The sequence below is a fragment of the Diabrotica undecimpunctata genome, chromosome 6, assembly GCF_040954645.1.
Source record: "Diabrotica undecimpunctata isolate CICGRU chromosome 6, icDiaUnde3, whole genome shotgun sequence".
Taxonomy (NCBI): Eukaryota; Metazoa; Arthropoda; class Insecta; order Coleoptera; family Chrysomelidae; genus Diabrotica; species Diabrotica undecimpunctata.
Window position 1 is genome coordinate 117,453,098 of NC_092808.1, and position 16,466 is coordinate 117,469,563.

The following is a 16,466-nucleotide window of genomic DNA, read 5'->3' on the forward strand; positions in this document are numbered from 1 at the left end:
TTTATTATTAATAAGGAAGCTTATACTTTTAAAGTTAAAAACATCCAACAACACAAACTATGTTTTTGTTCTATATTCTCTGTATCATTTCGGGACATTTGCAAAATAGTATATTTGGACCAGGGAATTAAGATTTCTCTCGGGACTGTGACTAATCCAGATATCTGACATTTTTTTTAGTTATTATAGGCCTATATAAAGGAAACCTATATGTTTCCGCATTAATTTTGGCGCTTTTTTTTATTTTATCAATTTAGTGTAAAAATGCCATTTTTTCGATTTTTTCCTTACCATTGAAAAGCTTAATATTCGAGATAAAATTACAAAACTTAAAAAAAGCTGTAAAATTCGATTTTTAAAAGTTGTAAAATGAATTTGTTGCTTCAAAAACTGCAGAGTAAGGCAAAAACGTTATTTGTTTATAAATATTGTAAAAAATCAACCTAGGCATTTGTTGTTCCGCCCAAAGTTGGATATTATGGTCTTTAATAAACCCTCAAAATTTCAGATCGATCTATTAATTAGTTTAAAAGTTATTCTAATTACTATTTAAATGGGAATAAGCCACAATTAAACCACTTCGGAAATCGTTCTCAAAATACAAACATTAGTAAATTAAACAAATTTTGTTTTTTTGTTACTTGGTGAAAAATTCTTCTAATAATTTAATTTTATTTGACTCATTTATATTAAAAATTCAGACATACATTATACATTGTAAAGTAGAGGACTTTAAAATGTAATTGCCAATATTTTTGAGTTGCGTTCCTGGGACGACTTTACTTGTAAGATAGTTCATTATAACTTGAGAATATCCGTCAGAAAAATCATAGCATGTAATTCGTCTTTAAAAATACAAACACATGCTATGATGACAATAAAATTCTCCTGTTAGTGATTCCATAGTAAATTATGAGGGAAAAACTAGGAAAAAACGTCATAATACTATCCCGACATGGTAAGTATTTGGTCGTACATTTAGTTTACTTTCAATAAACACCAAATTCTGATTTAATATGTTTGTTATTTAAAGAACATAAATGATGTATCCTCTATATGTTACTAAAACTGGTATTTTCCTTTTAATAATTTCCCCTTTTAATATGGGTAACCAGATCCTACTGCATTCTGCCGAGGAATTTGCGACACAATTTTTTCTCATTTACCATAATTAGAGCCGCTTCTTTGATTTTTCTCTTTTTGCCATCCGTTTCTTTTAGGACTATATTTGAATCATTCCATTGAACCCTATGTTCATTATCCCATGCGTGTTTACATATTTGAGATCTAGAATATGTAAACACGCATGGGATAATGAACATAGGGTTCAATGGAATAATTCAAATATAGTCCTAAAAGAAACGGATCGTTAAAAGAGAAAAATCAAAGAAGCGGCTCTAATTATGCTAAATGAGACCAATTGTGTCGCAAATTTCTCGGCAGAATGTAGTAGGATCTGGTTAATCATATTAAAAGAGGAAGTTATTAAAAGGAAAATATCAGTTTTAGTAAGTCAGTAACATATAGAGGATACATAATTTATATTTTTTAACAAACATATTAAATCAGAATTTGGGGTTTATTGAAAGTAAACTAAATGTACGACCAAATACTTACCATGTTGTGATAGTATTATGAGGTTTTTTTCCTGGTTTTTCCCTCATATTTTACTATGAAATCACTAACACGAGAATTTTACTGCCATCATGGCACGTGTTCGTCTTTTTAAAGACGAATTACATGCTATGATTTTTCTGACGGATATTCTCAAGTTATAATGAACTATCTTACAAGTAAAGTCGTCCCAAACGCAACTCAAAAATATTTGCAATATCATTTTAAAGTCCTCTACTTTAAAATGTATAATGTATGTCTGAATTGTCAATATAACTGTGTTAAATAAAATTAAATTATTAGAAGAATTTTTCACCAAGTAACAAAAAAACAAAATTTGTTTAATTTACTAATGTTTGTATTTTGAGAACGATTTCCGAAGTGGAAATTGAAACGACAATAAACGTACTTTAACCTTTGATTGTGGCTTATTCCCATTTAAATTAGTAATTAGAATAAGTTATAAACTAATCACGGACCGCAATACCCAAGTTTGGGCAAAATAACAAATGCCTAGGTTAATTTTTACAGTAGTAATAAAAAAACAACGTTTTGTCTTATTTTGTAGTTTTTTAAGCAACAAATTAATTTTACAACTTTTAGGAATCTCATTTTACAGATTTTTTATGATTTAAACAATAAAGTTTTGTAATTTTACCTTAAATATTAAACTTTTCAATGGTAAGCAAAATAGAAGGAATGGCATTTTTTGCACTATAAATTGTTTATAATTAAAAAAAGACACCGAAATTAATGCGGAAAACTTTTAGGTTTTCTTTAAGCCTATAATAACAAAAAAAAATGTCAGATATCTGGATTAGTCACTGTCCCGAACAGGGTCTCTTTTTTGCTTATTTCCTTGTAGTAATTGTACAACGAGAGTGCTGAGGCGGTCATTCGATATCACCTCAGCTGATATTAGCAACACTCTGGTTGTACAGCTTAATTTTCTTCAACTAAGGAAGAAGCAACGCAAATCTTATATTTTGAGATTCATTCATTCATTACGCTTTACAATCCCTAGGGATTATAGCTAACGCAATGGCGTTCAAAATCCTATTCTTGGATGAGACTAAATATTCCTCTATGTTTTGTTGCTGTCGTAATCCTTTTCGATTTCTTCTTGTCCTTGCACTGAACTTTCCAGTCTTTAACATTCATTGTTCTTATATAATCTTCTAGATTATCTAGCCATCTTCTGCTAGGCCTTCCTCTACGCTTGGACGATAGGTTGTCCAGTTAGTTATCCTTGTTAGCATAGCTGAGTGTGGGCGTCTCTGTATATGCCCTATGCATTCTCAGCGAAGAGATTTTATGTATCTGACTATGTTTTCTCCCTTTAATTCTTCTTCAATTTCGGTATTTGTTTCTATTCTTCTTTCTCCTTCTCTTACATTTGGGTCTAGTATCGTGCTCATTATTTTCCTTTCAAATTTCAGAAGGCTATCTTCCTCTTTCTTGTTAATCGTTGTTATTTTTATCCCATATGTAAAAACAGGTCTAATTAAGGTCTTATATAGGTTCATCTTTGTTCTCTTACTTAGAGCCTTGATTCTTAGCTATTTATTCTGTTTTTTTCCTTTCAGAATTCTTTCCTTTATTCTCTCTTTTCCAGTTTTCCCTATTGTTATTCACAAGTAGCTAAAGGTGGATACAGTTTCAAATTTGTAGTTCTGTTTTATTAGATATTTCTAAGTTGTTGTGCCGTCCTTTTATGTGTTTTGTGCTGATTTATCTCTAGCCCTATTTTCTTTGCTTCCTTATCTAAATTCTCAATTGCTCCATATGTGTCATCTTCATCTTTGCTATGATGACTAGATCATCTACATTTGCGATTACATAAAGTTGATCTGTAATAAGATTTTTATTTACGAAGTTTGTCCTCATTATTGCTTCTAATATCAGGATAAACACTGTAGGGTAGATCGATCTTCTTAGAAGTTGTTCCGTTGAAACTTATCTTTGCTGTGGTGTTCTCTAGACTCACTGTTAGCGTATAATTTTTTTGGAATTCCAATATGTTCTAGCTTTTCCATCATTTTCGTCCGATTAATTGTATCAAAAGCGCTCTTGAAATATATGAATATTACGTGCATTTCTCTGTTGTATTCTTTCGATTTTTGAATTATTTGCTACACTGTATATATGGAGTTAATTGTCGATGTCCCCGTTCTAATATTCTCCTAATATTTGTTCAGTGCATGATTTAAGTCTCATGTTTAGTATGTCCGCTAGAATTTTATATGTGGTATTTAATAGGCTTATTGTTCTGTAATTCTCGCAGTCCGGCCCATATCATTTTTTATAGATAGGTATTATAATGCTTGGATTACACGAAGCTTGCTTTTCAAGGTAGGATAGCAAGCTAGTGAGAAAGACAGTAAGTAAGTGTCTTAAGCTAGGATAGTTTAATAGCATGGACGCATCGAGTTCTATTTTGTTAAGCTACTTGCCTCCTCCTCTACTGGTTTTACTAACATGGCTTGTGTACCACCCTCGTCTGGCCGGCAAAGCTAGTGTTTAGTGCGTAGTGTCGACCTGTTTTATTTTTTTAAAGAGATAACCACGTGATTCTAAAACTAATATGCCAAAATTAACTGTCGAGATCAATGTAAAGTTTGTACAAATGTATCGTGAGAAAGAATGTCTGTAGAACGCCACTATTCCACCATATAAAGAAGTCTATTCGCGATTCAGCACTACAAAAAATAATTAGCAAATTATTAGAAATGTCTTTCAAAGACATGAAAATGGCTGAAAATTTCCTAGCCACATGTAAACAGAGTCACATTTACCCTCGTGTAATCCGGGCATAACACCTCTGTTCCAATTATCTGGTAGTGTGTTTTATATCCATCTTTGTTGTATTAGCTTGTTTATTTCTTTATATAACTCTTTTCCTCCATATTTTATTAATTGCACTGCTATTTAATCTTCTCCTGCTGCTTTTCCGCTTCGGAGATTTTTAATTTCTTTTTGTACTTCGTCAGTTGGAATTTCTGTTTCGTCATTATCTTATACTATTGGGGTTACTTCTTCATCGCAGTGTGTTTTTCCTCCGTAGTGAATAGCATGTTTTCGTAATATTCTTCCATATCCTGCCGGTCTGTTTGTCTTCAAATACGGTTTCTTATTTTTGGTTTTTCAGTCCTCTTGTTTTAACGTTGCGCGTTTTTTTTGTTTCTCTTTTTTGTAAAATTGTTTTATTTTTTATTTTTTCTATCTGTTTCAAGATCCTCTAGCTTTTTATTAAACCAGTCATTTTTCTTTTTTTATTTATTGGGTTGTCTTGCTATTTTGTATTCTTCTCTGTTTTCTTCTGATGGATTGTTGATCCATGCCACTCTGGCTGAATGTTTTTAGTGTTCTCTCTGTTTCGCAAACTTGGTCGTACCAGTATAATATTTCTTTTTGTCCTTTTTTTTCTTTCCTATTACTTCATTTGTTGTTTCATTTTATTTTGAGGTTAGTCGTTCTATAATACCGTCTAGAGTTCAATAATTTAAAATCTTTAAATTACAAAAATAAATATACAATCGTTTTGATAATTTATTTAATTAATAATAATATTAAGATTAAATCTACAGTTTCCATAATTATCAGATTTATGGATGAACTGGTAGCACCTTAATTATTTTGTTAGTTATTAAGACATATTTCTAAACTCTAATCACAAATTTAACTATCATATTCATCTGGAGGTTTATTATTTTAAAACAGAAGTGGGCCAAAAGAACTCTTGAAGCTTTTGTGTTTTAGATAACTTTAACGACTTATTTTGATGAATGATTCGCCCTGGAACTGGAGATGACCTCCATGCCTGTCAACCCAAAGACTTTCACAAATACCTTAGACAGCAGCTTCCAGTTTCTTTATTTGTATTCACTAACGTATCAGACAGATCTAATGCAACAACAATATTCACTTGATATTTATTATAGATAAATTATAAAATGTACCACACAGTTTCAAGAATTATATTATAGATATATTCAATAATTATATTCAAATTACAAATAATTAATTCGTAGACAAAACTGAAGATAAGAAATACCTAAAACTAAATAAAAATGTGATGATTTCGTGCGAAAAGTCATGTCTTGTACATTGAATGAGCAATAATGTGTGGGCGGTAATTCTATCTTATCGATAATCGAACGATTTTCTGGCACTCAAATAACAAATTGACAAAATTTGAAAATACGTAACTCTGAATTCGTGGAAGTATTAGTCGAGGTATTACTGTATTTAGAATTGTTGATTTTTTTAAACAGCAATTTAAAACGGCTTCCGTATAATTCTACACTTACCCCTAGAATAAATGAGTTTGAATCATTTCAAATCTTGACTTCCTGCTTATAGGGATGATGGGTTTTAAATAATTTTTTTTAGGATTATTTAATTGATATTTAATTTTGTTTTTGAGGTGGTCATGACCCCCATGACCCCCCCCCCTTGGATCCGCCACTGAGCGCACTAATCTTCAAACGCAGCGTTAAATGAAACTTATTCACAGAAGCAAAATTAGACGTTTGTGCAATTGTTATTGCACGAACTCATTTAATATTGCTTTTTGGCACTATTAATAAACAACCGGCGAGTCTGTACGTTATGTTTAAAGGTCTAAACCGACAGAATAAATTGAAATAATTGACAATGGAAAGTCTAATGTGCGGTCTATATGAGAAACCTGTATATTTCCTTTTAATAATCGTTTGTGCAATTTTATATTATGTTATAAGTAGATAGACAACAGGATTTTGAGCTCAACCAGTAAATCACAGCTTAGTCGAATGCTATATACATGTCATACGCCGAATGTCGCGTTTTATGTTAAACGTCATATAAAATGTCGAATGTCGCATAAAACGTCGTAAAAACGATTTTAAGCGATGCGATTTATGGATTGCGCTCAAAATCCTGTTGTCTATCTACTGTTATAAATTATTTTTAATGACAACTTTTTTTGTTTCAGATAAAAATGGTTCCACTAACGATCGTAGTACTGATATTAGGAACATTACTAACAGTGAGAGGAGATCAATGCGAGGATGTCGATCGTAGCAAATGCGTCTGTTATCCGGGAACTGATTACGAATATCAGTGCCCGCCTTCCTCACTTCAAAGTTATTTAATCCATGCCCAACCTGACGAATATTTGCATATTGATTGCTATGACATAAAAAACTTTGATACTGACCGATTGCCCAATTACGTTGCAGGAAATACAACTTACATTAGAATGAGATATTGTCCTTGGCCGGACAACAATTTCCAAGCTCTATTAAAAAAATTTGGGATTACAGTAGTCAAAATTTTATATTTTGATGAACTTTTCTTGCCACTAAATTCTTCAGCAGAAACTGTTTCAAAAGAAATCTTTAAAGGGCTAACTAATTTAAATGTTTTAACTCTAGCTCGCATATCGAATAAGCTAGCTGATGATTTACTTACAGATCTGTCAGAATTATACGAATTTTACTTAGAAAGCAGTAAAGTAATCAAAGAATTGCCCAATTTTTATATACCTTCAACGGTAAAAATATTACATATTGTGAAAAACCAGTTTACCAAAGTACCTAACAATGTGTTTCAAAATTTAACTGACTTAGTACAACTCCATTTGTGGAGAAATAATATTAGCAGTATCGCAAGAGATGACTTTAAAGTGTTAAAACGATTGGGTTCTCTAGAACTGAGCGTTAATCACATCAGTGACATAGAAGAAGACAGTTTTGCAGACCTCACTCAACTTAAAACTATAAATCTGGGACATAACAACCTACGTAACCTTCATCCACTGATTTTTAAGCATAACAAAAAATTGGCTAGTATCCGATTGGAGCATAATCCGTTCTTGATTTTACCAGAACGAATATTTGCAGATTTTCCAGAACTATCCATTATTAATATAAGGAATACAGGCACAGCTGTTCTTAATGAAAATATTTTTGAAAATTCTTCTCAAATAACTAAACTGTATTTGCAAGAAAACAAAATTCAAGAGTTATCACCCAATGTATTTAAGGGCTTAAAGAAATTGAACACATTAGATTTAAGCAAAAATCTAATAAAGTCTCTTACTGAGAATTTATTTTCGGATTTAGTTGCGTTAGAGACTCTCAATCTAGACTTTAATAGCATTACCAATATCTCCAAGGAAGTATTTTCGAGAACAAAAAATTTGGCGAAACTCACATTAAAACATAATAATCTAGAGTATATCGATACACGCGCATTTGTTCAATTAAACCAACTAAAAACGTTAGATTTGTCATACAATAAGTTGACGCTAGTTTATATACCCGGGACAGCACCTATTCCCTCTTTGCTCTCACTAGAAACGCTCAATTTAAGGCAAAACCAAATTAAAGATTTTCCCGATCTTGGCCATTTACAATATCTTCAGAATGTAGATATGAGTTATAATCAACTGCAAAAACTTAACGTAAGTCTTACATTTGATTTTTTTTTGTAAAATTATGTCATATTATAGAACATGGTTGCATTTAATTCGTACACGTTTCATACCATCAGTTCCTTTATCTAACTTTCATTTTTTTAGTTCTGGGAAGACTTATTCCAATTGGTATATAATACAAAACTAAATAATGAACGATTAAATTATGACTAACTCAACTTGTAGTTTCTTCTTCAGGTTCCTTCTCCTGACGAAGATTTGAAATCATTAAAAGTTCTAAACCAAACCAGGCTTATATTTCTCAGCCAGGATATTCTTGATCTGCCCGAGTTTCTCAATATCACAATATAATAATCAATCTAATCTCGTCTCACTTCTAGAGGTGCCTTTTTATTTTAGTCACTGCATCTCGAAATAGATCAGTTGAGGTTAGATCAGTCCATTTCCTATTAGCCGGCCAGGATATACGTCTGCGTCCAGGGCCTCTCTTGCCCTCAATCTTACCTTGTAGAAATCAACTGTAAAAGTCGATATTTATTAATACGCCTAATGTGGCCGAAGTAATCTAATTTTTTGTTCTTTATGGTTTCCATAACTTCTTTGTCTTTTCTTAGCCTCTCGAGAATCATCATCATCATTCTGGCTTTAAAACTCTGGCTTTTTTCTAGCTGGGTCATTTTGTTCCATCCGCATTACATGCCCTATTCATCTCAGACGTCCTATCTTAATATGTTTTACGATATGTGGTTCCTGGTATATTCTATAAAGTTCAAAGTTGTATCGTGTTCTCCACACTCCATTGTCATTCACTGCTCTATAGATTCGCCTTAGTACTTTTCTTTCGCAACATCCTAACATATTTTCATTACTTTTTATTAGAGTCAAGGTCTCTAAACCATATGTTAGGATTGGGCGTATTATTGTTTTGTAGAGTTTTATTGTTGTATTTCTCAATAAAATTTTGGATTTAAGAAGAGTGGTCCCAAAATAGCATCCGTTGTTGTGCAAATTCTGCGGTTACCCAGTAGCGCTCCCGGGTATACAAATTTGTTCACTGCTTCGATGACGTTGTTTTCTATAACAAGTGGTAGTAGGATTTGTAGATGCGTGCTTATTTTCATATACTTCGTTTTGTTGGTGTTTATTATTAAACTCATTTTTGTAGCTGATTCTTTAAAAGCTACATATACCTCTCGCACAGCGTTTTCCGTTCTACCAACAATATTGATATCATCAGCATAGGCAAGCATTTGCACTGTTTTATTATGTATTGAATCAATGGTTGTGATTTGTGACATACGTATAACTTTTTCCAGAGCTAGATTAAACAGTATACAGGAGAGAAGGTCTCCCTGGCGCAACCCGTTATTTGTTTTAAAAGGTTCAGACAGTTCCCCCTGAATTCGTACTCTACATTCAACTTTTTTAAGAGTTAGTTTTGTTAAATTTACCAACTGATTTGGTATTCATCGCTCTTTTATTGCTTTAAACATTTCTCTTCTATTCACAGAGTCGTAGGTTGTTTTGTAGTCTACAAATAGGTGATGAGTATCAATGCCATATTCCAGTATTTTTTCTAAAATTTGTTTCAGGGTTTCATGAATTGTTGATTTACCACCTCTGAAACCAGCTTAGTATTTTCCTACTATCCGTTTTGCATATAGTGCCATACAATGGCATAGTACTGTAAAAAATATTTTATACGCTGCATTTAGAACCGTAATTCCTCTGTGGTTAGAGCTTTCAAAGATATCTCCTTTTTTGTGAATGGTGCAAAGAATTTTAATCATTGGGGAGGGATTTATGTGTCCATATTCCTTTTAAAAGCTGATGTAATGCCATTATGGTATCATGGTCACCTTCTTTATATAGTTCAGCTGGGAGATTATCTATTCCGAGTGATCGGGTTAATTTTTAACTGCTTCTTTAACTTCAAGAATCGTTGGTTCCTGCCTCTCGAGAATAGTTATGTTAATTATATGGTGTGTGCATGAGGCCCTTAACATACGTCAATAGTTCCACATGTCGAATGCCTCTAACCGTTTTATGGCACCTTCAGTGAGATTCAAGCTTTCTACTCCATAGAGTGGGGCACTAAAGACTTAACATGCAAGAATTCTTATGCGTATATTAAAGCTTAAAGATAGGTTACAAAGAATTTTCCTAATTTCGTTAAAAGAGCTTCTGGCTTTTTCAATAAAGTTCGTATTTTGTAGTTATGATCCTAGTTATGATCCTTAATGTAGCCTCGGTAGCATATTTTCTCTACTCATTTTACCGGTGTATCGTTTATTTTAATTTGGGCGTTTATGTTGGTGTTCTTTCTAATGATCAATATTGTTATCCTCTTACAAATTTAGTTTTAGGGCGTATAAGTTGGCCATTTACTTCAATATCTTCTGGTTCGTCTAGAGATTCTAAAGAAATTTTCAGAGTATATTTTGTTGGAATTAAAAGTTTAATCGCCATTTAATTTACCATCGATTCCTGATATTTTAGAATATCAATTAGTTTCCCTTGTGGTACTTTGTCAAACGCCTTCGCATAATCGATGAAACATGCAAGCACTTTGCAAACTAAAAAGTGCTTCGCTTGTTCCTAGCTCTGAACGTAAATTGAATTTCACTTAGGTGTTTTTCTAATTTGGTGTATATGAGCGATTTATGATATTAAGGAGTACTTTAAGTGCTTGGCTCATTAAACTACTTAATCTATGTTGTTGTAGCGTTGACTTTTGGTAAGTGGGATGAATATTGATAGTAGCTAGTCTTTTGGCAAGTGACCAGTCCCATACATGTTGTTGACTAGCTTATTAAGAGCTGTGAGCTGGTGTGCCTTTTACAGCTTTAAAATTTCACCATGCATTTTATCAGGTCCTGGTGATTTCTTATCTTGAATCACCTTCATCATCAATCAGCCAATCGCGTACACTGCTGGACATAGGCCTCCCTCAGTTCTTTCCAGTGTTCTCTACACTGGGCCGCTTGTAGCCGGTTTCCCGCTACACGTTTTATATCATCGGTCCATCTAGTCGGTGGTCGTCCTCGACTTCTTTTATAGTTTCTGGGCTTCCATTCCATAATACGTCTTGTCCACCGTCCATCTTGTGTTCTGGCTAAGTGCCCTGTCCAGTTCCACTTAAGCGTCGTGGTTCTTTGGACGTCTTGAACTCCTGATCTTTGCCTGATTTGTTGGTTTGTTTACTGAATCACCTTAATGGTAATTTAATCTCGTCGTTTGTTCGTTTTGGAATGAAGGAATTGTCTACTACAGTCGGTCTTCTTGCTGTATCTTCGAATAATTCTTGCAAGTAGTATTTCCATCTACTTAATTTTTTTTCAATTGTAGTCAAAATTTTGCCTTTGAGGTATACAACTATCCATTGTTTTCAGATGTTCTGTATCTCTTTAATATCTTTAATTAAGTGTTTTGTGCATATGATGGCATGTGTGCTTTGTAATGTTTCAATTTCCGTACATTTCTCCGTCAACCATGATTATTTTGCTCTTTATTTTCCGTAACATATTCTTATGCAACTTCATGTATTGATTAACATTTCTACCTTTTAATTTCGTTCTCTCTTCCACCTCTGCAGTATTTCATACATCGTCCGTATTTTTTTTTGGGTTAAGATTTTCATGTTTTTTTTACCGTTCAGTTTTCTGGTTGTGCTTTTTTCGTGTGAATATTTTTTTATCTATTAGCGGTTTCCATTAGACCATTTCCATTGTTGAGTTTTCGAAGTGTTATTTCTATGGTTTTCTCATTATTTTCATTTTGTAATGTGGTATGGTTGTTGTGACCTCTTTAACGAACATGGGGTCTCGTTTTTTACGAGGTATATTCATGTGTGGTACTTTGTCAAACGCCGATTGGACTTACTTATTCCTTAGGCTTAGTTTTTGTTCGCACATCCTGCTCTACTGCATCCTGGTCTACTTCTCCAATTATATCTGCAGTTTCGCTCATATAGGGTAAGAAGGCTCTTGATTTGATTTCTATTGAGCATTGTTGTTTTCACAGAAATCAGGATGATATGGTGTTTAATTTTTATTTGTCTTTCTCTTCTTACCGGTTTCTTTCTTTTTTTCCTTTCTTTACCTGTTCTGATAGTCCATTATCTATTTTGGCTTTCTGGTTCGAATATGGTTCTAACTATGCTAGAGCGATGTGATTCTAACATAATATTGGTTAACACTATAAGTCTGTCATACCTAACCTTATCAAATACTTTCTCAAAATCAATAAAGTATATGTATACATATCTTGATTCATATCCATACAGCTTTGCATTAGCATATTCATACCGAATACTATCGTATTCCAGTTCCATTTCTTTCTTCATCAAATTGAGACATGTAATTATTTTAGTTAATTTCTTCGTTTTTAGGTTGAAGATATTGTTGTGAACACCAGGCAAGCGCTAAGTTTTGTTGATTTAAGAAACAACAAAATTAAAGAAGTAGATTTTGGAGCAATGGAATTGCAATATAAATATATTGAAAAATATTCTCCCAATAATAAGTACCTTCAAATAAAAGTAGATTTGAGAAAGAATCCTATATTGTGTGACTGCTCAGTCTACAATTTAGTTCGCTATTACAAAAACGACATGGATCCAGGTTGGTATAATTTTACTAGTAAGAATTAAAATAAAAAACCGATATGGCTTCTAATTATGTCGCGAAATACTCGTAATATCAAATCTATATCGTTTTACTGTTGTTCACAGTCTATCCCAATAACAATTCCACTGGTATACGTGTTACTTACTTAGTAATGCATTGGTTAGTGATCACTGTAGAAATGTCTGAGGGCTCGGGAGACTGAGCCTTTGGAAGCCCTGAAGAAGGCACCGAAGAGGACGTCGAAAGCTCGGCGCAATGATAAACGGCGCGGTTCAACCCGGAAGATTTGCGTTTAATATTAATCCACAAATCTTTATTATAATTTTCCGGCACATTGGAAAATTCAAAACCTGTTAATTTCTCGAATCAATGAAATTTTAAATATTTGTTTTAAGATGCATCCTAAAACAGTAAATCCATTTGTATCTCTATACTCTAAAAAAATCCATTTAATTTACTATGGGTTATTGGTGTTTGTGCTCTTTTTGTTTAAAATGTTTATGGTATTATAGTTGGTTTATTTAATGACTTATTTAAAGTGTCTACATTCTCGAACTAACTTTTATAGATTAAAAAAATTAATCAAATACATTCGCAACCTTGGGGTTTCTTTCCATAAACATGTCTTTACATATAAAATATAATCTAATAATTTTATCCTCGTATAAAAATATTTGCATTTCTTTTAAACAGCGCAGAGGTGGAAACCACAATCAGGCTGTCATTAGTGCTTGCGATTGCTATATTTGAAAATTTCTATACCTGATAATTACGATCCTATTAAGATTAAAATTTCTAACTACATAAGACATTACATGCACACGCGTTACCTTTTACTTAGACATGTTCATTGAATATAATTTCGTTATCTAACGTGGTATTGTGTTATACAATATTTTAAACATATGCTGCATTAGTATTGATATATATATATATATATATATATATATATATATATATATATATATATATATATATATATATATATAATACAGGGTTCGCCACTCAAAAGAGTCCACCCTGTTAATACGTAAAAATGCTATAACAGGTCGATTTTTACTCTAAAGGGGTCATAATTTAATGATATATATATATATATATATATATATATATATATATATATATATATATATATATATATATCTGTCAATTGTCAACCCACTTCCTTCCAGTAACCCTTAAATTTTAAATAGGGAATATACCACGTGTGGCACATTGTTAAACAGGTATTTTGCTGGAGAATTCAGTATCAGCTTATTGAAAGTGTTCTTCTCGTGGCGCCGTCTCCTTTCGAAGGTTGGCGATCCAAATGGCAATTGTAGTTTTGGAAACTGCTGCGCTACCTACTGATCTTTTGCCCTGTACTTTTCCTTCCAGTATAACTTGAAGTAATTCGTATCTTTCGCCTCTCAACACATGACCCAAGTATTGCATTTTCCTCTCTTTGATTATTCTTAGTAATTCTTTTTGTTTACACATGCGACGAAGTGCCTCAAAATTAGTAACTCTTTGTACCCATGGAATTCTCAACATTCGTCTGTATATATACATCTCAAAGGCATCTATTCTTTTTTCTATTTCAGAGTCCATTGTCCAACTTTTCACATTCGGACACTCATTGACTCGATTCACTTCATTCACAATCATTCGGATTCTAAGCTGCAGACTAAGGTCTGATATTGTAAAAAATATTTTCATGCTCATGAATGCTTTCCTTGCTTGTTAGAGTTGAAAGTGTTACACCTCTTAAAAACTAAACGTAACGCCTATGTGTCGCTTTTGTCAATTTCCAGTCATGACACAAAAAAATATTAAACCGAAATTTGCAACATTAAGAGGAAACATGTATTAAATGTGATGTTAATAAAATGAACTAAATGTTAAATTAATAAATTCATAATTTCAAACAGTTTACTCATCAGCTAGAAATATTTACTTAAATGTTCAAAATAATATCCACCGACGTCCATAGAATTATAAAGACGCTGTTAGAAATTTCGAAAAACATTTTGGAGCATTTTAGAGGTTACTACACTACATTCATGCACTATTCGTTATTCGTTATCTTAGTTCTGTCCAATGTAGTCCAATAAAGCTCCATGTAAAGAATTCCAGGAGAGTTAAATCGCTGGCTTACTGAATGGATAGCAAGATTACCGATTTTGAAATTTATATTTTAAAAAAATACAACGTTTCGATGTTTTATAATTAATTCATTTGTTCGACTGGAATCCCTCTCCAGTCGATATCCTACTACCGCAACTTCGTCAATCCATGCATGCCGCCAGTGTAAAAACGAAACACAGCTAAAGTGCATCTCAATTCGCCAAAAACGTACATTTTTACGTAGATATGGAATTAAAAATATTATTAAACTAAAAAAATAAAGTAGATTTCTAAAAATAAAAATAAAAAGAATTCCAAAAATAAAATATTAATAATAATAACCAAAAACAAAAATTTAACGTAATAGAGGTTCAAATATTCCACCTCTTTCTGCAGAGCAAAAACAGATTCTGTTGTACAGAGATACTCTCATATCCCTGAGCAGTTCCGGTATAATGCTCCCACAAATATGAATTATTGCCCCCCTTAATTCCGTTAAATATCGGACGAGCTCTTTTAAAACCATGTCAAAAGACCCTTGCTTTCAAATATCCCCAAAGAAAAAAAAACCTTGGAAGAAAAGTCTGGTGATCTGGGAGGTCACTTGATCGTACCACGAGAAGAATTAATTTGAACTGCTCGTGTATTGTGACCAGGACAGCCGTCTTGCTGAAACCAAATATCGTCAAAGTTAACAGGAAGTAATTAAACTGCCGGAATAATTTCATTTTGCAACAATTCTAAATATTTATTGCCCATGAAATTTCTATCAATAAAAAATGGACCGACGATATAGTCCCCCAAAATACCTGTCCAAACACTAAGTTGGGGATATTGTCTTCGTACTGAAATACTCAAGTGTTTATTACGCCGAGACCAATATCGTACGACGGAAGGATTATGTATCGGATGTAACGAAAATGTCTATTCATTGGTAAACAAAACTTTTTTAAAAAATGTTCATTTTCATTTTGTTTTATCCATCATGAGTTCACAAAATTCCATGCGTTTGAAATGGTTCTCGGATAATAACTCTTAAGTAGTTGAAACTTTAAAACAACGTTAGCCGTTTTTTTCTGCATCGTCAACATCGATTTTTCTGTTTTGCCGAACTTCCTTCTGTTTTCTCTCGTGGTAGATTCGTACAATTACGACAGTTTTGTATGCAATCAAAAGTTTCAATTTTTTAAATAATTTGACTAATAGTTGATTGTTTTTCAAACTGGCCTATCTTTATATGCACAAGTAAATAAATTTATAATGGTGCGGTACTAGTTGCCTCCAAAATACCATTTTATTTGTACTTTTTCTTCGTTTGTATACATAGTTTAAACTTTAAACACTACTTTAATTTCAGCTTATGGCATTGAAATATATGATGTTCTGTAGAAATTTTGCCAAATCGGTAGATACCTTCGGCAAAAATCGGTAGATTATGGTATATTATATACACTCTTTTAAATTTACATTCTAAACAATTTTTGGAATAATAAATGTATTAACATAATAACAATTCAACCCCTTCAGGAGTGTCGTTCTGGTCTTATTGACACCAATCAATTTACAAACGTTTTGGAAAAGGATTGACTCGAAGTTTCGCCCTTGGTCGGAGTGAATCTCCGACGGAACACCAAATCGGCTAAAGAATTATTTAACAAGTATCTCTGCAACGGTAGCAGCTTCTTGATTTGGTATGG

At 32.6% G+C, this 16,466-nt stretch overlaps 1 protein-coding gene across 3 annotated transcripts in view; it reads left to right on the forward strand.

The window, feature by feature from the left end:
* The window catches only part of LOC140443778 (protein toll-like), a 107,501-nt gene that overhangs the window by 65,892 nt on the left and 25,143 nt on the right, over positions 1-16,466 (forward strand). For all 3 annotated transcript variants that reach the window (XM_072535219.1, XM_072535220.1, XM_072535217.1), the window contains exons 2-3: positions 6,590-8,062; positions 12,426-12,657. In XM_072535219.1, the coding sequence (XP_072391320.1) occupies positions 6,596-8,062; positions 12,426-12,657 (1,699 nt within the window). In that variant the 5' untranslated portion in view covers positions 6,590-6,595. The remainder of the gene's footprint in view (positions 1-6,589; positions 8,063-12,425; positions 12,658-16,466) is intronic.